The sequence below is a fragment of the Pollachius pollachius genome (assembly GCF_949987615.1).
Source record: "Pollachius pollachius genome assembly, chromosome: 6".
Lineage (NCBI taxonomy): Eukaryota > Metazoa > Chordata > Actinopteri > Gadiformes > Gadidae > Pollachius > Pollachius pollachius.
This window is the reverse complement of record NC_136939.1, coordinates 639,153-659,432: the sequence shown is the minus strand read 5'-3', so window position 1 is coordinate 659,432 and position 20,280 is coordinate 639,153. Positions and strand designations below refer to the sequence as shown.

The 20,280-nt window shown below is 46.3% G+C and overlaps 2 protein-coding genes across 4 annotated transcripts; both read left to right on the top strand.

Moving 5' to 3' along the window:
• Positions 1–239: 239 nt before the first annotated feature.
• kcnk4b (potassium channel, subfamily K, member 4b) lies at positions 240–7,280 on the top strand (the record flags this gene model as incomplete). Its single annotated transcript, XM_079738840.1, has 6 exons — positions 240–428; positions 2,866–2,983; positions 3,794–3,954; positions 4,272–4,458; positions 6,191–6,333; positions 6,648–7,280. 6 exons carry the CDS (start codon positions 240–242, stop codon positions 7,278–7,280), a joined length of 1,431 nt encoding a protein of 476 aa, XP_079594966.1.
• A 2,842-nt stretch (positions 7,281–10,122) lies between these two features.
• LOC307077426 (barrier-to-autointegration factor-like) lies at positions 10,123–19,181 on the top strand. Of its 3 annotated transcripts, XM_079738850.1 has the most exons (4): positions 10,123–10,312; positions 15,688–15,741; positions 15,944–16,104; positions 16,484–19,181. In XM_079738850.1, exons 3-4 carry the CDS (start codon positions 15,979–15,981, stop codon positions 16,628–16,630), a joined length of 273 nt encoding a protein of 90 aa, XP_079594976.1. In that variant the 5' UTR covers positions 10,123–10,312; positions 15,688–15,741; positions 15,944–15,978; the 3' UTR covers positions 16,631–19,181. The 3 variants fall into 3 exon arrangements, with proteins under 3 accessions (XP_079594976.1, XP_079594975.1, XP_079594974.1); XM_079738849.1 differs by lacking the exon at positions 15,688–15,741; XM_079738848.1 differs by lacking the exon at positions 15,688–15,741 and having other exon boundaries at positions 10,123–10,396.
• Positions 19,182–20,280: the final 1,099 nt, after the last annotated feature.

The following is a 20,280-nucleotide window of genomic DNA, read 5'->3' as shown; positions in this document are numbered from 1 at the left end:
GGGGGGGAAGGAGGAGGAGGGGGGGGGGAGGAGGAGGTGATGGCGGGGGGAAGGAGGAGGAGGGGGAGGAGGAGGAGCCGCCGGTCGAGGAGCTAACCCCCTGTGGCCTACTGCAGCAGCCCCCCGCCCCTGAGAGGAGAGGAGGAGGAGGAGGAGGAGGAGGAGGAGGAGGTGGTGGAGGAGGAGTGGGTAGGCAGCCGCCGCCGCAGCCCCCCCTGTCCCTGCGGGGCGGCGTCAGCATGCGCTGCTCCACCCTCCTCGGTATCCTGACGGGGGTGCTGCTGTACCTGGTCCTGGGGGCCGTGGTGTTCCGCACCCTGGAGGCCCCCCAGGAGGAAGGCCAGCACATCCACCTGCAGGACACACGCCGCGACTTCCTCTTCAACTTCACCTGCGTCAGCCCCGACAGCCTGCAGGCGCTCATCGAGGTACTGCCCAACCGCTCACCTGGAGGGCTCTCCCTCTGCACTCATACCTGCCCAACCGCTCACCTGGAGGGCTCTCCCTCTGCACTCATACCTGCCCAACCGCTCACCTGGAGGGCTCTCCCTCTGCACTCATACCTGCCCAACCGCTCACCTGGAGGGCTCTCCCTCTGCACTCATACCTGCCCAACCGCTCACCTGGAGGGCTCTCCCTCTGCACTCATACCTGCCCAACCGCTCACCTGGAGGGCTCTCCCTCTGCACTCATACCTGCCCAACCGCACACCTGGAGGGCTCTCCCTCTGCACTCATACCTGCCCAAACCGCTCACCTGGAGGGCTCTCCCTCTGCACTCATACCTGCCCAACCGCACACCTGGAGGGCTCTCCCTCTGCACTCATACCTGCCCAACCGCACACCTGGAGGGCTCTCCCTCTGCACTCATACCTGCCCAACCGCACACCTGGAGGGCTCTCCCTCTGCACTCATACCTGCCCAACCGCTCACCTGGAGGGCTCTCCCTCTGCACTCATACCTGCCCAACCGCACACCTGGAGGGCTCTCCCTCTGCACTCATACCTGCCCAACCGCTCACCTGGAGGGCTCTCCCTCTGCACTCATACCTGTGCTGTGTTCCGATGTCCATACTTCAATGAGTACACTTAAACGTAGAACACTATCTGCACTCGCTAAGTGCGCTAATTTTCAGACGTAAGGAACTAACCGGAAATTACGATCGCGATTGCCGCCGCGGCTCCTCCCCCGCAATAAACATCCCGCTTTGAACGGTGAACTCTTTACGCATAGTAGGTATAAAAAGCTATAAAAACTATAAAAACTACAAAATGACTCAATTAATGCAGGCTTTGTGGATAATACACTGACGTTGGCTCAACCTGGCACCGCCCCCTACGCTACGTAGCTAAGATGGCTGCCGTTGAGTACATCAATCCACACTCCGCGGTTTGACCGTTTTGAGTACACCATCCAGGTCCTTTCAGTACACTTCTTTTCGCCCTGATCTTAATTGGAACGCCCTACGTACTCAAACTAAGTAGAGTGAGTGCGGATAGTGTGGATATTGGAACACAGCCCTACTCTCCATAGGCCTGCAGTAGGACTGATGTTTAGCTCCCACTTTTGATTTGGTACAAACTATCCGTAATGTCGTAGCAGGCTGTACCTCCCTAGCCCCTCTGTTACTAGCATACGCTAGTGATGTAGCCCTGTGTTACTAGCATACGCTAGTGATGTAGCCCTGTGTTACTAGCATACGCTAGTGATGTAGCCCTGTGTTACTAGCATACGCTAGTGATGCTAGTGATGTAGCCCATTTTATAGCGTACCCTCCGGCCCCGCGGCGCGGCTATATCCGTGCTGCTATGCTGTGTGACCCCGGGGGCCATTGTACCCTGACTGCGGGACGGGGAGAGGTGGCCGAGGTCCAGGGGTATAAATAAGGCAGCGGCGGGGGGCAAGCGCTGTGGCGCGGAGTGGCGGCCATCTTGGCAGCCGGGTGGCGGCCACAGGATGCTTGGAGATGACAGCGGAAAAAGGATGTACATTTAACCCTTTTTTTAAGAGAGGAACGTACTTGAACAGGGTTCAACTTGAACATGGTTCAAGTTGAACCCTGTTCAAGTACGACAAATCAATTCCAGTCCCTTGGACATCAGTAGTAACCAGGGGAAACACTGACAACATGAAACAGGAACGTGAATGAGTGCTATGTCACAAGCATTCCTGGGTGTATTTAAAGATGTCGGCATACTTGTTTGTTTGTGTAACCAAAGATGAATGGAATGAATTCATCATGGAGGTATATTATTATTAAGATGAGATTATTCTCTTTCTGAATATGTTTGAAACTATGTTGTGTAGATGTTGATGAGATCTAGAAAGGACGTTGGTCAGGGTCAGAGCAGCTGCGACGAGCCGAGGTGATATGACGCCCCCCAGGGGCTGTGTTGAGTATTACAGCGACACAATGTTTTGTGTGCGGAGAATAATGAATGACGGTGAAAAGGTGGCGAAGGGGAGACATACATGTATAGTAACGGTCATTAAATCATGAGTTTAAGTTTAAGCTATTTTATTTCGCTAGCTATTTTATTATATTCTGTAGACCCACACATGTTCTACAGAGAGCTGACCTTACAGACACCACAAACCTCTAACCTCTTTGGTCTATTTACATTTAAGCACCTCTGCCTCTCCTTTACAACCACAACCTCCCTCTCAAGGTAGTGGAGCACGGGGGGGGTCAGGAGAAGGAACAAACTCAATTCATGTGTTGAACTCACAGAACCACAACCACTAAAACATCACGTCCTTCTCTACCGATGCAACACTGCAGCAGATTTTCTGCGGGAAAGGACCTGGTTGGACCTGTAAAGTTTGATATACCGGTCGGACCTGTAAAGTTTGACTTGTCCTGCAGGAGGTGGCCGAAGCGGTGGGCGCCGGTGTGGACACCAGTATCAACGCCAGCAGCTTCACCAGCCAGTGGGACCTGGCCAGTGCATTCTTCTTCTCTGGAACCATCATAACGACCATTGGTGGGTCAGAATTAGAACTCTATCATCAGGACCACCGCTGGGCCAGTATTAGTGCTCTATCATCAGGACCATCGGTCCTGATGATAGAGCACTGATGATAGAGTGTTAATACTGAATCTTTAACGACTGGTTAAACTGGGAGGCCTGATGGAGGTTAAACTGGGAGACCTGATGAGCAGCATCCCACACTGGAGAGAATATAAATAAACAAATCCTGCCTCTTCTTAACCTCCTCAGTGTCTTCTACTTATTTGACCTTTATTCTACCAGGGAAGTCATTCAGACCAATTCGCTCAGTGTCTGCAGAACAACTCCATTCACTGCCACCTTCAACTACAATGGTTTGGTTTGGTTTGATTCTATTTTACAAACACATGGAACCTGTCTGGAAGTCTGCACTGTCAAACAGTCGGGAATGTCACTTCCAGAGCGGGCCCCCATGACTCAAACGTTTTAATCCCCAATTCAGATGATTCTGATCTTACCGTTCTGAGAGTATAAACGGCTGTACCCCGGTTCACAGGCCCTTGTAGCTAGCCGACAAGGCTAGCCTTGTAGCTAGCCGACAAGGCTAGCCTCATAGCTTGTCATCTCACGTCACTATTGATGTGACCTGGAGCACCGTGACCTTGGACCACTGTGACCTTGGACAGCCGTGACCTTGGACCTCTGTGACCTTGGACCACTGTGACCTTGGACGATCGTGACCCTTGACTACTGTGACCTTGGATCTCTGTCATTTGAATTGGATTTTGTTTGAATAATATTTAATGCTTAGACTCTGTGATTGTTCTCCTCTCTTCCTGCCAGGGTTCGGGAACATCTCCCCCAAGACGGAGGGCGGCCAGCTGTTCTGTATCTGCTACGCGCTGGTGGGCATCCCCATGTTTGGATTCCTGCTGGTGGGGGTGGGCGACCACCTCGGTACGGGTCTGAGGAAGGTCATTCTCAAAATAGAGACTCTCTTCTTGGTTAGTGCCCTCTCACAGAAGCACCATCACGTTCATATTGCACATTGTTTTACATTGTAAACAATTCTATTGTTCTGTTCTTTTACTTAAAATGCCAGACAATAGGATCTGGATTTAAGGGAGTGTAGTTTTCTGAAGCCTAATGCACACCTCAATGACCCTGAATAACATACTTAGAAGTCAATGACTGATTGTGGTTGTCCATCTCCTTAATTCAATCCTCTTCCTCCTATTATCCTGAGCAGAACGGCGACAGTTTCCCAGGCGCCCGGGATCAATGAACCGATCAATAAGCGCTCTTGTGTCCCGTCCTGCAGAAGTGGCGTGTGAGCCCCACCATTGTCAGGATCATCTCCGCCGTGCTCTCCATCCTGCTGGGCGTGGTGCTCTTCGTGGCCGTGCCCATCTTCGTGTTCCAGGAGGTGGAGGGATGGACTCTCCTGGAGTCGGCCTACTTCGTGGTCATCACCTTGACCACGGTCGGCTTCGGCGACTACGTGGCCGGTAGGACGGATCCGGTTCCGTTTACGATCTGGATTTTTATAGCTATCATAGTACAGATACAGTATTACTATAGTACAGATACAGTACTACAGTATTACGATAGTACAGATTTAGTACTACAGTATTACTATTGTACACATTCAGTACTATAGTAGTACTATAGCACAGATTCAGTACTAGTCTTACTATAGTACAGATTCAGTACTATAGTATTTCTATAGTACAGATTCAGTACTACAGTATTACTATAGTACAGATTCAGTACTACAGTATTATTATAGTACAGATTCAGTACTATAGTATTTCTATAGTACAGATTCAGTACTACAGTCTTACTATAGTACAGATTCAGTACGACAGTATTTCTATAGTACAGATTCAGTACTACAGTATTACTATAGTACAGATTCAGTACTACAGTATTATTATAGTACAGATTCAGTACTATAGTATTTCTATAGTACAGATTCAGTACTACAGTCTTACTATAGTACAGATTCAGTACGACAGTATTACTTAAGTACAGATTCAGTACTACAGTATTATTATAGTACAGATTCAGTACTATAGTATTTCTATAGTACAGATTCAGTACTACAGTATTATTATAGTACAGATTCAGTACTACAGTCTTACTTTAGTACAGATTCAGTACTACAGTATTACTTTAGTACAGATTCAGTACTACAGTATTACTATAGTACAGATGTATGGTACAATGGCTCCCCTGGGGGCTATGGTACGTCTACATCACTTCTGTCATGGCCGGTTTATTCTCCAGTAGCTTAAAGGCCTTTGACATATCTTGATACGTTATGTTGTTATTGATATGTTGTTATTGATTTAAAAAAACCTGTTGGGAGTTGTAACCTCGTCATCAGACCAAATAATTAAATAATATCTCCTTTAATCCATTAGGTCCGCCTGGCACTAAACAATCTTAACTTACCCCTTCAATTATTCACAGGCCGAACTTGAGTAGCAGATGAATTATTAATGGTTTTACACCATAGGATTCCCCAGAGCGGTAGGCTGGACACAGAGAAAACCAGTCCATCTTTATGTTTCCTTCCCAAACCAGAACCAGTCTTGTAGCCCATTGTGTCCAGACTGGTCTCATAAGGGGGTACCACATCATCGGACCACCACACTCAGATAGCGTTTACCTCAATGAAACAAACTCCATAAGCTAGGACAATACAAATGTACGCTGAACAAATAACATGTGTGTAGCATTATGTAGTTTGAACACCGTTATGTTTCGATTAGCTAGCTTCAGTCCGAGCCGCTAACAGGATAACTGAAGTGGGCGTGGCCAATCCACATTCTGGGGCACATGTGCAACCCCCCTCCATCTAATCACGCCCCTGCTGTAGCTCCGCCCCCTCCCCCTGGCCACGCCTCTGCTGTAGGTCCACCCCCTCCTCCTGGCCACGCCCCCTGCTGTAGATCCACCCCCTCCTCCTGGCCACGCCCCCTGCTGTAGGTCCACCCCCTCCTCCTGGCCACGCCCCCTGCTGTAGCTCCACCCCTCCCCTGGCCACGCCCCCTGCTGTAGCTCCTCCCCTCCCTCTGGCCACGACCCTGCTGTAGTCCTCATGTCCCCTAGCCACGCCCCTGTAGCTCCTCCCCTCCCCCTGGCCACGCCCCTGCTGTAGTCCTCATGTCCCCTAGCCACGCCCCTGTAGCTCCTCCCCTCCCCCTGACCACGCCTCCTGCCTCTGGTCCTCAGGGGACTCCGGGGTGGAGGGCAGTGACACCTGGTACAAGCCCCTGGTGTGGTTCTGGATCCTGGTCGGCCTGGCCTACTTCGCCTCCATCCTCACCATGATCGGGAACTGGCTCCGGGTGCTGTCCAAGAAGACCCGGGCAGAGGTACCTCCCTGCTCCTCACCAACTCCTCACACACCTCCCTGCTCCTCTCTCACCTCCACGCTCCTCTCTCACCTACTTCCTCACCTCCTCTCCCACCTCCTCTCTCCCCTCCCTGCTCCTCCTGCTCTATGCAGAGTGCAGGTGAGCTCTGACCAGGTGAGTCTTCAGTCTTTTGCTGTGTCATAAACCAGTCCTACAGCGCGCTGGTCCTCCGTCTCACAGAGATCCAGATGAGCTGAGTTAGTGAAGCAGCAGAGCTGTGGGTGTGTAGTGGTGAGGGACCCCTGACTAACGCCCCCCCCGCCCCCCCGCAGATGGAGGAGCTGCGCGCCCACGCCTCCAACCTGACGCAGAACATCCAGAACATGTCTGTGGACTTCCGCATCCCCGGCAAGGGGCTGGAGGACCCCTTCAAGCGCCACCGCAAGAAGCGGCGCCGAGGAGGGAAGGGGGGCCACAGCACCTCGGCCAACGGAGCCCCGGGGGGCCCCGACCCCAAGGGCCCCGACGGGTCCGGCTCAGAGTCGGAGTCCGGCTCCGGGTCCTCCTCGTCCTACACGTCCAACGAGTCCGAGTCGGGCTCGGGCTCGGACGCGGACGCGGCGTCCCAGGCCACGCAGACGGACCACGTGGCCGACGCCCGCGACACCAAGCCGGAGATGACCTTCCCCGACGCGCTCTTCTCCCAGCCGCTGGACTACTTCGGGGAGAACCTAGCCTTCATTGACGAGTCCTCCGACGCCCAGAGCGGGAAGCTGCACCTGGACCCCCTGCTGGACCCCGCCCTGCCCGAGAAGAATGGCCGGTCCCGCCAGCCCAAGAGACGGCGCCAGAGGAGACCGGCTTCCCAGGGGAGGAGGGGCAGCACCAAGACCTCCCCGCCCAGCTCCGACCCGAGGCCCAACGGGGGGCCGCCACACCCGCCGGGGACGCAGGTCCCCTGTTGAGGCCGAGGCGTCCGATGGCCGGGTCCCCGCGGCGCAGGGCGGGGTCTGACTAACCCTGAGGTCGTTGGCGAGGGGGACCTGAGAGCCATTTGACACTGAAGCCTCTGTCCGACCTGTCCGACAGGAGGTCATCCACCTAGAACCGACTCCTCAGAAGCCATCTAAAAAAAAGCCATCAAGAGTCCCAGGAACTGGAACCCTTCATCCCTCGAAACAAAAACACTTGATTGATGATTTGGCACAAGCATGATCCTATATGTGCCTGACGAAAGATGGGGAGGATCCTCCTCCTCCTTAATGCTGTGTTCTGGCCTGATGTTGCACTAGCCTTCTCTTCACTTCACTCACTATAGTCAACGTTAAACAAGTTCATATCACGGGGAGAATGCTTACGTGTGCACACTAACAAAAGAAGAGGAGAAACGCATGGTTCGCTTTACAGCCTTCAATCAGCCATAAAACCACTCCCAGGGTTTCCATGGGAACACAACTTTCCATAATTACTCAACCATCGCCAAAAAGAGCTACTTTTTATAATCATATTCTGTTTCAGCACCAGACTTTCTGACTAGGGTGAACTTGCTGAATAGCACACCGTGCCTGCAAAAAAAACAGCAAATAAATATTCTATTCACAGTTTTCCTTGCACGGATTTCTACGTTTTTGCAGCGTTTTCTCAGATAAACTTTTGTTAATCGCAAACTTCACGTCGAAAGGTTGGGCTCCTTCGTACATATGTATCATTAACCAATGATTATTGCATTCTGCAAAGTATTTTGGGCTCATTAATCCAAAACCTCACGCAGGAAGATTTACCGTTAACCCAAAATGTCCCGGGTTCTAAAGGCTGGCCACATTAGGAGGAACCACAGGGTCTGAGGACGAGCCAGGGTGTGAAGAGAAGAGCGTTATACTGTAAACAATGTATGCAACTACATCACACGTTTGAAGACAAACCGATCAATATGAATTACACTTGTGAAATAAAGGTTTTTTCTTTTTTAAAGGGGTCCGCTAGAACTAATTGTGGCAGCCATTTGTATTATTATATCATAAATATATCATCATATATATTGATATATTATCATTGTATAAATGATCATTGATAATTAATAAATGACAGAAGTAGAGAGAGAGCCCCTTGAGACCCGCTGGCTAATGAGCCGGTCTGGTGCCTGGCCCAAGGGCGCGGGCAGGGGCGCTGATCCGGGATCTAACTCGCGTGTTCTCTGGTGTCGGATGAGGAAGGGCGAAGAGAACACGTTAACACATAGAACACATACAGGAGAACACAGAACACAGAGTGGAGAACAAAGAACACATACTGGAGAACACAGAACACAGAGCAGAGAACGGTGTGGTGCTGCAGTATTCTGATGGTTATATTATGATACAGACGCTTTATAATGTTACAGAGGGTTAGGAGAATGAAGATCAATTAGGGTATATTCTGTACATTTGTACAGAAAATATATCAGAATAATAATTAGTAAGGCCTATATATGTAACCAGGTGTGACGTCACTTGGATTTAGCGTCAGTTTTCTGTGGCCGTAACACGGCGTCCTGAAGGGGGCACTGTCCGCAACACCAGAGATCACACACAGCCATCATAGCGATGGGCCGTTTTGTTTCTTCAGTTGATTGTCTGGGTCCTTTTGGAGACCATCCAGCAATATAAAAAGGAATCTAAAAGTGTGTTTAGAGAGAGTGCACACACTTCTCCTTATTTCCCCTTAACATGCTTGCTCCTCCGCGACCGCTAGGTGGCGTTGGAGGACGGAGACACCGGGAGAAGCTCTCTGGTCTCCAGAGACAATCATTGCAACGTTTTGGGCGTTTTGGTTTTTATTTTTAATAAATGTAATAATTGTGCATCTACTTAAATGAATTATGATTCATACACACGTACAACACATGCATAAATAATATAATAAAATAGACAGAGTTGGAGTACTAATATTTAGCGTCTTAGTTATCATTGTTTTGGAATTAATTACAGGTACGGGTTCTGCAGTAATGAGCCCGAGCTCCAGCGACCAGTGTTCATTGGTTGTACCAATGGTTGGTAGCAATGGTTAATACCAGTGTGTTGGTACCAGTGGTTAGTACCAGTGTGTTGGTATCATTGGTTGGTACCATGGTTTGTACTAGTGGTTAATACCAGTGGTTGTACCAGTGGATATATCAGTGGTTAACTCCTTGATCACCAAACAGACGTAGCTTATTGCCCTGAGGTCTCTCGTCGATCGATGCACAGTGAAGCTCACACATAACGCTGTCTGACAAACAGAACGTGCGGACCTTGGAAAGCGTCCCGGGACGGGGGACGGAGCGGGGGGGACAGCGGGTGACCTCCATTTAATGACAGCCGGCCGCTGCGGCTCCGCTCGGCTGCACCCCCCCCCCCCCCCCCCCCACGAAGCATATGCTAAAGAGCCGATAGATATACTGTGAAAAATACAAATACAAATAATTACACCGTATTTTCGATAGGTGTGCCTTTACAGAAATGTGAAATGTGATCTAATAAATATGTTTATCTTTATTTAAACAAAGACGAAACATAAAACCACCCACAAAATTAAGAATGATGCAATTGCATCATTCTTCATTTTGTGGTTGATTAAAAAGTTGTAAAAACGTATTTACAATCACACTAAAGAATAAGATTATTAGAATATAATGTCTGATTGTTTCTAGTCACACAGACACGCACACAAACACTTACATTTTCCTTGTGAAAAGAAAGTTTCAACACGTAGGCCTAGGTATAAAAAAGGAAAAAGAAACTGCGCATTTCCATGACATAGAAAATGAAACTGAAACAATTCTGGGACGGGGTGTACGGAAGTCCTAGAAATATAGTGAAAATACCTCGTGTCCATTACATATGTTCTTAGTTGTTTAGATGTAGTAGACTACGCTAACTGCTTTCTCAATTTAATCTCACTTTTTTACTCACTTTGCAAAGAAAGGGATTTTACTTTGACCTGAAACTGCGCAAAGCTCTGATTTTTTTCAACTGAAAAGGTAAACGACGATAGGAAAAACAAATACTGAAAAAGAAGTAGGCTACTCAATACAGAGTCAGGAAAGACTATCTTCAGAAGATCAGTAAGTGAATCGTACATTGTTGCTGACATGAACATTTACATAAGGTACCGTAGGTTTGAAAGGGTTGAAAGGAAGGGGCGTAGGTGCCTCTACGGCAGGGGTGCTCACACTTTTTCAGCATGCAAGCTACTTATAAAATGACCAAGTCAAAATGATCTACCTACTACAAAAATGCTAAACATATTTATTCATGAATGTATTGAGAATTCTCTATATGTACAATGTATGTTGATGTCCCTTGCATAACAGCATGAGCCCATATTGCACAACACAACACAATTAACCATGTACATTTTTTGTCATTACCTTATTCTGATGACTTGCACTGAATGGAATCAGCCAGGGATGCATAGTCCGGACAGTAGCTGCTGACAGCCAGCCTCAAGCACACTTCCAAATGATCATCAGTTATGGTGGAACGGTACTTGGACTTAATGATCTTCATGTGGGAAAAGGCTGACTCACATAAATAAGTGGAGCCAAATAAAGCAGTCAAGGAGGTAGCACATTTCCTCATATTGGGGTACTTTTCCTCTGTGAGTAAGTTCCAGAACTCTCCATGAGCTCTGGACTTCAGCTGAATGTCTGCTTGTAATGTCAAAATCTCATCTTCCACTCCAGAAGAGTTCAGGTGAAACAGTGTTGAAATTTTTGATGAGAGTGAATCAACCTCAGCATCTTCCCGAAAAGGATAGCACATGAATGTAGCGACTGGCTCGAGCAAAGAAAAGTCTTGAAAGCGTTTGTCAAACTCTGACAGACATTTGTCAATCTGCTCTGCGTAGCGTGCACTGTCAAGTTGCACACAGGCTTTCCCTTGCATCTCCAGCTCTGACGCCAGGTTCTGGACGTTTGCCAAATCATGGCGCCGCAGCTTTGAGGAGAGATGTTGCATCTTTCGTTTGAACGCATTAACTGAGTTGATCATATTAATCCCTGTTTTGTCCTTTCCCTGCAGCTCTAGATTAAGGTCATTACATAGGTTTGTCAGATCAGTTAAAAATGCCAAGTCTAACAGCCACTGACCGTCATTTAGTTGGTTGTATTCTGCATGTCCAGCTACACGGGAAAAACTCCTTAATCTCCGGACAGAGCTCTCGAAATCTTTGCAGGAATTTCCCTCGACTAAGCCATCTCACGTCAGTGTGTAGCAACAACTCAGAGTGGTCGCAGTCAGCATGCTCCAGATGTGCACGGAATAGCCGTCTTTGAAGAGATCTGGCGCGAATAGAACAGGCGATCTTCATTGCCACATCCATGATCTCTTTCATGTTGAGCATTTTAGCGCATAACGCTTGTTGGTGTATTATGCAGTGGTAATTCAGGAAGTCTGGGAAAGCATCGTCCTCCCTGCACTTGGCAATAACTCCATTCACGCGGCCAACCATTGCGGGTGCTCCATCCGTGGTGATGGACACCAATTTGTGCACTGGGAGCTGGGTTTGTAAAAGACTGAAAGACTGAAATATATCCTCTCCTCGCGTGTGTTCTTTCATGGGCAGTAGTGTTAACAGCTCCTCTTTTGCATTCATGTCAGTAAACGCCATCCGAATAAAAATGCACAACTGGGCTGTGTCACTCACGTCCGTAGATTCGTCCAACTGCAGTGAGAAGCACTCGCAATCTTCGATGTCCTTCCAAAGTTGCTGCGTCAAATCCTCGGCCATGGCTTCACTGCGCCGTGTAACTGTACTTCTTGACAGCTGGAGAGCTTTGATCGAAGATAATATTTCTGCCTTGTGTTTAAAGTCTCGGAACAATGAGTCAGCTGCTTCAACGAATGCCTCTTTTACCATCTCTCCGTCTTGGAAGGACTTCTTGTTCTTAACGATTAAGTGGCTCACCCGGAACGATGCTTCGGTGGCGGCTTTGGCTTTTGAAGTTAGCTGTGAGAAAAGTGACTGCTGTCCGGACAACTGGCATTTTAGTTCCTTCACCTTTCTCATCCTCAGCTCGCTTTTCGGCGGGAAGTTGGTGTCATAGTTTTTATGAGCAGAAAATGCCGCTCCACATTTCCCTTCTTCGGTATTGCAATAGTAGACGAGATGAGGCATACGCACTTCAAAAATGACATAGTGAAAAAAAACTCCTCCTCCCATTCCGTATGAAAGTGATACGTTTTTGGCTTCTTACTCGGTCCAGCTCCCCCACTCATTTTTATACCCTTTCTTAAGATTAAGAGAAAAAACGAGGGCTAAAAATTGGAGGCTAACTAGGCAACTCGCAAGCTTTTTTTTAATTTTCCCGCACTTAGTGCCGTTGTTTGCGCATGCGCAAATTTCATGATGATAGGCTGACGTCTATTTTTTAATGATGATTTTTGTTTTTTCATTCAATGCCATGCGATCTACCCAGGCTACCTTTGCGATCGACCGGTCGATCGCGATCGACGTATTGGGCACCCCTGCTCTACGGCTTGTCAAATCTCCTAACCTGTACGCCTCCTTTCCGTAAGATTAAGATTTGTGTTGTCATTTGTTTTCCCGCCGTTCACACCTGTCCGGGGTCATGACCTGTTACGCCCCCCCAACCCCTCGTTAATGATCAACTCAATGTAATCTTTCCGCCGTTCTGTCGTCGTCTACGTTGCGTGGGACACACGCGGTGCACACGTGGTGCCCCCGCGTGCCCAATTCTCCTTACGCAATAGAACCGCCTCGGTCCTCCGCGTGTTGGTTGATGAGGGGTTGGGGGGATCACGAGGGGTACATGAGGGGTAAAGTACCCCGAACCCTCGCCTGCTCGGGGGTGAACCCGTAGGACGAGGCAGCCCGCTCGGTGCTGATGAGGACGTTGCAGACTCTGCGGCAGGGTGATGACGCGGCCCGCGGAGTTGCAGTGTCTGCAGAGACCGCGCGTGACCTTGTTTCAAGGTCGCCATGACTCCGCCGCCGTCAGTCGCTCCTCTCGTGTGCGCACTATGGAAATAAGTCCGAGCCTCGAGCTCGTGGTGTCGCTATGAAGAGCAGTGCTCGTGCTGCTGTGTGTGTGTGTGTGTGTGTCTGTGTGTGTGTCTGTGTGTGTGTGTGTGTGTGCTGTGCCCTTAAGGAATAATAGATAACATCGTGCTTATTATCCGTTAATAATCACATGAATAAAAATAAGTTAAAGCGCGGCTGTTAAAGTGATGATTATTGTTATTTTTATTATAATTAAAAAGCTGTTCAATGTATATAAACACGGTCTCTACCGATATAAACACTGTACCCCGATATAAACACTGTACCTCGACATAAACACTGCACCCTGATATAAACACTGTACCTCGACATAAACACGTGGGTACCCGATATAAACACTGTACCTCGACTTAAACACGTGGGTACCTCGCCATAAACAATGCACCCTGATATAAACACTGCACCCCGATATAAACACTGTACCCCGATATAAACACTGCACCCTGATATAAACACTACCTCGACATCAACACTGTACCCCGATATAAACACTGCACCCTTATATAAACACTGCACCCTGATATAAACACTGTACCTCGACATAAACACTGCACCCTGATATAAACACTGCCCCCTGATATAAACACTGTACCTCGACATAAACACTGTACCCCGATATAAACACTGCCCCCTGATATAAACACTGTATCTCGACATAAACACTGTACCCCGATATAAACACTGCACCCTGATATAAACACTGCACCCTGGTATAAACACTGTACCCCGATATAAACACTGCACCCCGATATAAACACTGCACCCTGATATAAACACTGTACCCCGAAATAAACACTGCACCCCGATATAAACACTGCACCCTGATATAAACACTGCACCCTGATATAAACACTTCCCCCTGATATAAACACTGCCCCCTGATATAAACACTGTACCTCGACATAAACACTGTACCCCGATATGAACACTGCACCCTGATATAAACACTGCACCCTGATATAAACACTGTACCCCGATATAAACACTGCACCCCGATATAAACACTGCACCCTGATATAAACACTGCCCCCTGATATAAACACTGTACCTCGACATATACACTGTACCCCGATATAAACACTGCACCCTGATATAAACACTGCACCCTGATATAAACACTGTACCCCGATATAAACACTGCACCCTGATATAAACACTGTACCCGGAAATAAACACTGCACCCTGATATAAACACTGCACCCTGATATAAACACTGTACCCCGATATAAACACTGCACCCTGACATAAACACTGTACCCCGATATAAACACTGCACCCTGATATAAACACTGCCCCCTGATATAAACACTGTACCTCGACATATACACTGTACCCCGATATAAACACTGCACCCTGATATAAACACTGCACCCTGATATAAACACTGTACCCCGATATAAACACTGCACCCTGATATAAACACTGTACCCCGAAATAAACACTGCACCCTGATATAAACACTGCACCCTGATATAAACACTGTACCCCGATATAAACACTGCACCCTGATATAAACACTCTACCCAGATATAAACACTGCACCCTGATATAAACACTGCACCCTGATATAAACACTGCACCCTGACATAAACACTGTACCCCGATATAAACACTGCACCCTGATATAAACACTGCACCCTGATATAAACACTGCACCCCGACATAAACACTGCACCCTGATATAAACACTGCACCCTGATATAAACACTGCACCCTGACATAAACACTGTACCCCGATATAAACACTGCACCCTGATATAAACACGGGCTCGGTCCTCCAGCTGATGTGCTCTGTGACTCAGGTCCTTGTGACTGGGGTCCAGCAGGAGCACATTGATTGGGCTCAGCTCGCAGCTTCACCTTAGCCCATAAGGTGAAGCCTATGCGGCGTAGCCTGCATGAAATAGAACGATAGTTATGTTACTATAACTCTAGTTCAATGATTGTAGGCGTAGCCATCTAGTTTCCCACCTGCTGTTCCCTCCAATTGCTGAAGGAATAGTGTGGAGGGCTGCCCACTGCCGAGGCACCACCGCCTCAGTGGCACATTGTCTCCCTGGTGGGCCAAACTCTCTGGGCGGGCAAAGCATGGACCTAAAGGGGCAAAGCATGGACCTAAAGGGGCAAAGCATGGACCTAAAGGGGCAAAGCACAGAAAGGGGAGGTTTTCCCCATTCCCCATTTCCCTGTATGACGACGTTTCTCTATGTAGTATACATATAATATATATAATAATGTATAGTTTATATATATAAACTATATATAGTTAGTCCTGTCCCATTGTTGTATAGTGATTAAAAGTGTTAAACGTGTGGTTGATCTGGTTTATAGGTTTTATCTGCGGGTGATTGGACTTCGTTTTTTTATCAAGCTAAACCATTTGATGTGAGTCTAATTTTTTCATACCAGATAGGCCCAACCTTAAAATGCCAACGCTTTCATTCTGACCTGGCTGGTTGTGAATCTACTAGTGGTTTGGTTTGAAGTCTATAGTTTAATCTCTACCCTGTGAACGCATATTACCATATGAAGTCAAGTTGGTTTTAATAATGAATTTTATGTATTAATCTGTCCTATTGTGCTTCAGATCGGGTGACCCCTCTCCACCACCGCCTAGTGAACATGTCGTCGACCACTCAGAAACACAGGGACTTCGTGTCTGAGCCAATAGGCAAGAAGAAGGTGACGGCTCTGGCTGGCATTGGAGAGGCGCTCGGCAAGAGGCTGGAGGATAAGGGCTTTGATAAGGTGCAGGAGCTACACACACCGCTCTGATGCCAAGGGATGGGTTAGGAATTCAAGTGTCACCAAATGAGGAGCCGGTTGATGGGGCTGTTAAGTCGGGGGCCGTTAAAGGCACGTTAATACTATGAGGGACATGTACTGATGACTTTAGCCGAGCGGAAGAGGGGAGAATATATGTTAGCCCGGCTGTCCTCTAAGGGACCTCTGAGAACTCCTGGGGACACGGTCACCAATCAGCTCAGTTACTGCCTGATGGGATGGTCTGATAACAACACGTTTGTTGTATCCTCTGTCTCTGTGTCTCTCTTTCTCTCTGTGTCTCTGCCTGTCTGTCTGTCTGTCTGTCTGTCTGTCTGTCTGTCTGTCTGTCTGTCTGTCTCAGGCAAACAAGGTGCTGGGTCAGTTCCTATTGCTGGGGAAGGACAAGGAGCTCTTCAGGGACTGGCTGAAGAACACATGCGGAGCGAATTCCAGACAGCAAGATCACTGCTACGGCTGCCTCAGGGAATGGTGTGACTCCTTCCTATAGGCCGCTCTCCTCCTCTCATCACACGTCCTTCACTACCCTTTATGTTTATTTTCTTTGGCCTGAAATGTAAGCTCGCTGACTGTTCAGGGAAGCAACAACGACAACGACATTAAACCAGATGGTTGTTTGAGACTTTGGCAGTGACCTCCGGGTGGATGGGGAAGTGGGGAAGTAATCAACACAACTGCATTGTGGGAAAACAGCATTTGGTTCCGGAGATGATTTCTTCTTTATTATTCTCTACAAATTTTGGGGCCTATCTCCTTCCTCAATTTTTTAAAATGTTCAGATCAGCTTGGAATTGCGGGATTCTTTTCCGATTTTTTAAATATTTTATACTTTTTAAGATATTTTACCTTTAAATTACTATTTTTTACAATAGAAGTCATGGGAGGACGGCGAACACTTCTACTACTTCAGACTTCGTAACTTGGTCAATATTTTATCGTTAACCTTCGTTCAAAGGTTTAAGAAATCAACACACATGTATCTTCAATAATCTGAAACAGAATTTCGATTACCTTTATACTTTTTTCAAAATCACAGTTTAAATTCCATGTAAGGCTGGAAAAATTTGCATTAGGCGAGTACATACAATTTTGGCTAGTTTAAAAAAAACTGGCGGTATTATTATAATTCTTTCTACAAACATCAATCAATACCATACCTTTCATTAGGTATATTGTTTGTGCGGCTAGTACCACTATTACTAACCCTAACCCTACAGCTACTGTAGAGTTAGGGTTAGTTCAGGGCTCTACTACTACAGTAGTAGTAGTGGAGCCCGTGGGCCCTATGAGATCGAAAAATATGAATGGGTTTCAATGGAGAGAAAGTAATTATTTTCTGGTCCCAGTCTTTATATGCCCCGGATTACACATATGTTGTTTGTGGATTTAAATGATAATTATTCATTCAAAGAAAACTAAACATTTTCGTGAACAAGTTTGATGATGTTAGTTTTTTTCCAAGGGGAGGATAAAGCATCAAAAGAGGTGAAAACCATTATAAGTCGGGCATGTGGAAAGCTTCAGTTATGTCAATGGGGAGATTGTCGGTCTTGTCCGCGCCAGTCGCAGGGAGCGTGACGTCACATACGAGACATGTAGTCTTTCTCATTGTGTTTTCTCTACAGCCTTTAACTGAACAATTGCACAATAAACGGTCAAACTCTTGACATGAAAAATTATCATTTAAATCCACAAACAACATATGTGTAATCCGGGGCATATAAAGACTGGTACCAGAAGATAATTACTTTCTCTCCATTGACCCATACATATTTTCCGATCTCATAGGTCCCATCGGCTCCCCCAGAAGGGGCGTGACTTCGCCACTCTATTGTCCACTCATTTCATTCCGTTTCCATACGGATCCGGAAAAAGACACTTAAGGAAGCGGGCGGTTCCGTGTTTGTGTTTGTGTATGTTTGCGCATGCTCCCTGCGTCTCTGCGCGCGCCCTGCGTCTCGCGAGCAGGGAACAACGGGAGTTGTGAGTGCGCGAATAATATCCATATGTCCGAAAAGGGTGAAACGATTTTCAGTGCACCAGTGAATCTGAAATCAAACGTGTTGAAGCCCTTCTTAAAAGAAGAAGGGGAACATTGACAAAAGCTTCGCTATTTTTTAAAATGTCTAGGACAGCGATCAAGTCTATCAATAAACAAATAAATAGACATGTAGTTCTAAATTTATTAATGTGTCTTCCATTTTTTCCCATGCCATGAAGAAATAAATATAAAAACTTAAGATTCCATGGTCCATATATATATTTGAAAGTAGGCAATGTCTCTTTTATTTTAATGAATAGAAAAGATTCAATCATACATTGAATCGAATCGCATTGAATCGTTCCATATTAAAATGTATCGTCCCTGAATCGTATCGTAGTATCGGATCGTCCTATAAAGGAGCGACGCACACCCCTAACCGTTACTAGTATTATTTCAGCGCTTGCTTCTTCAGGTAATGTAATTCAGCGTCAGTCAGTTTTAGATTTCAGCTTCCAATTTTTCAGCACTGCAATTCATTTGACCTTTCAGATTTTTCAGTTCAATTCATTTCACATTCCTGCATTTTTAGCAATGCTTTGCGCTTTTCATTCAGCTGTCACTTCATTTTTTTTCCAAGCATGTACATTTTCTTGAATGGTGTGCATGTTTACATTGTTGACTCCATTTAGACTTTTGAACTTTTGTTCAAATCCCTTCACTTGATTTAAGCCATTTAACATTTCATTACGTCATATGGGTCTTTATTAAAACATATTTTCAACCTCACTTTGCACTACAGCACTCACTGCAAATTTCTAGTTGTTTGTGGTGTGCAATCCACTTGTATCTTTTAAAAAAAAACATTGTCAGAAGATGAACAAAGACTTGTTCGGGCTTAAAAAAATGAAAGGACTGCCAAATAACAAACGATTCATGAATATCCTCCTTGAGAAAATGTTAGCTTTTAAATTTTATTCCCTGTTCTGACTGTTTGTAGTCCCTCTTTCTGGTGCTGCCCAGTTGCCAACTGGTTTTGATTAAACAGATTTTTGCCTCACCATAGTTTTGCTGCTTTTTGTTTTGCATTACATGAATTTCCCTTTTGCTCAGTTTGACTCGTTTAAAGAAAACAACTCTATACTTGGAGGTTTTGGATCTAAATGATCTGAAACTTATTTCTAGTTTTATTCATGAATCAATGCCAAGTTATCAGCAAACTAAAAATGGTGCGCCATGAATCAACAATATGATATTATGGGGTGTTTAATAGTAAAGGCAGAACACAACTAAATACGTCAATGTTAAAAATATATATGGATGTTAATGCAACCAAGCAGAAACAATCGAGGGAAGAAGGAACCTTTGGAAAAAAATTCTTCCGACTTCCATCATTAATCAGGTTTTAAATGGCTGAAGACAAAACCTACACGCTATAATAAATAAGATTGTCTTAGTGTGATTATTAAAGATCTCCTAAATTCACATGGGCATGGAGTGACGATGGAACTGCTTAATGAAGATGCTGTTATCCATTTAACTATAAAATAGAAAACAAAAGCATACTGAACCATTATAACTTACTGTTTGAGATGTAACTACTGATGGGCATTTCACACTGAATTGTTGCTGCTTTTTTATTGTATTGCCCTAATTTAAACAAATTCAAAAGTTAGCCTCCTTTTGAATTGTTTCTGTAATGAAAAGGCAATGCTCATGTTGGACCTTTTGTTAATGAGACATTTTATTTTAGCCTTAACCTAGCAGCCAAAGCTGTCCTTTACACACCTTTGGAGCTGTGACACTAAAGATGGTGTTGTACGTCCCTCTTAAAGTGCATATGTTGTAGATGTGGCTCATGAATAAAAACCATTGGACAGAAGTCTTTATGACTGTTTGGTTTCACATACTGGAATGTGTGGATATATAATAAGGTTCACTAGGGCCTTAACAAAGGCAGTCCAAGAAATCACATGAAACGTTTACACAAAATCACTTTGCATCGTGTACGATCTGTTGATGCAAGAAACTGCCGATACAAAATAAACGGATACATGAAGTACGTCCATCGTGGGAGTACCACTGCACTGAAATGTCATGACTCTACAGTCTCTCTGTTGAAACAAGACATTAAAGGGCCCCTAGGTAACCAGGTATGA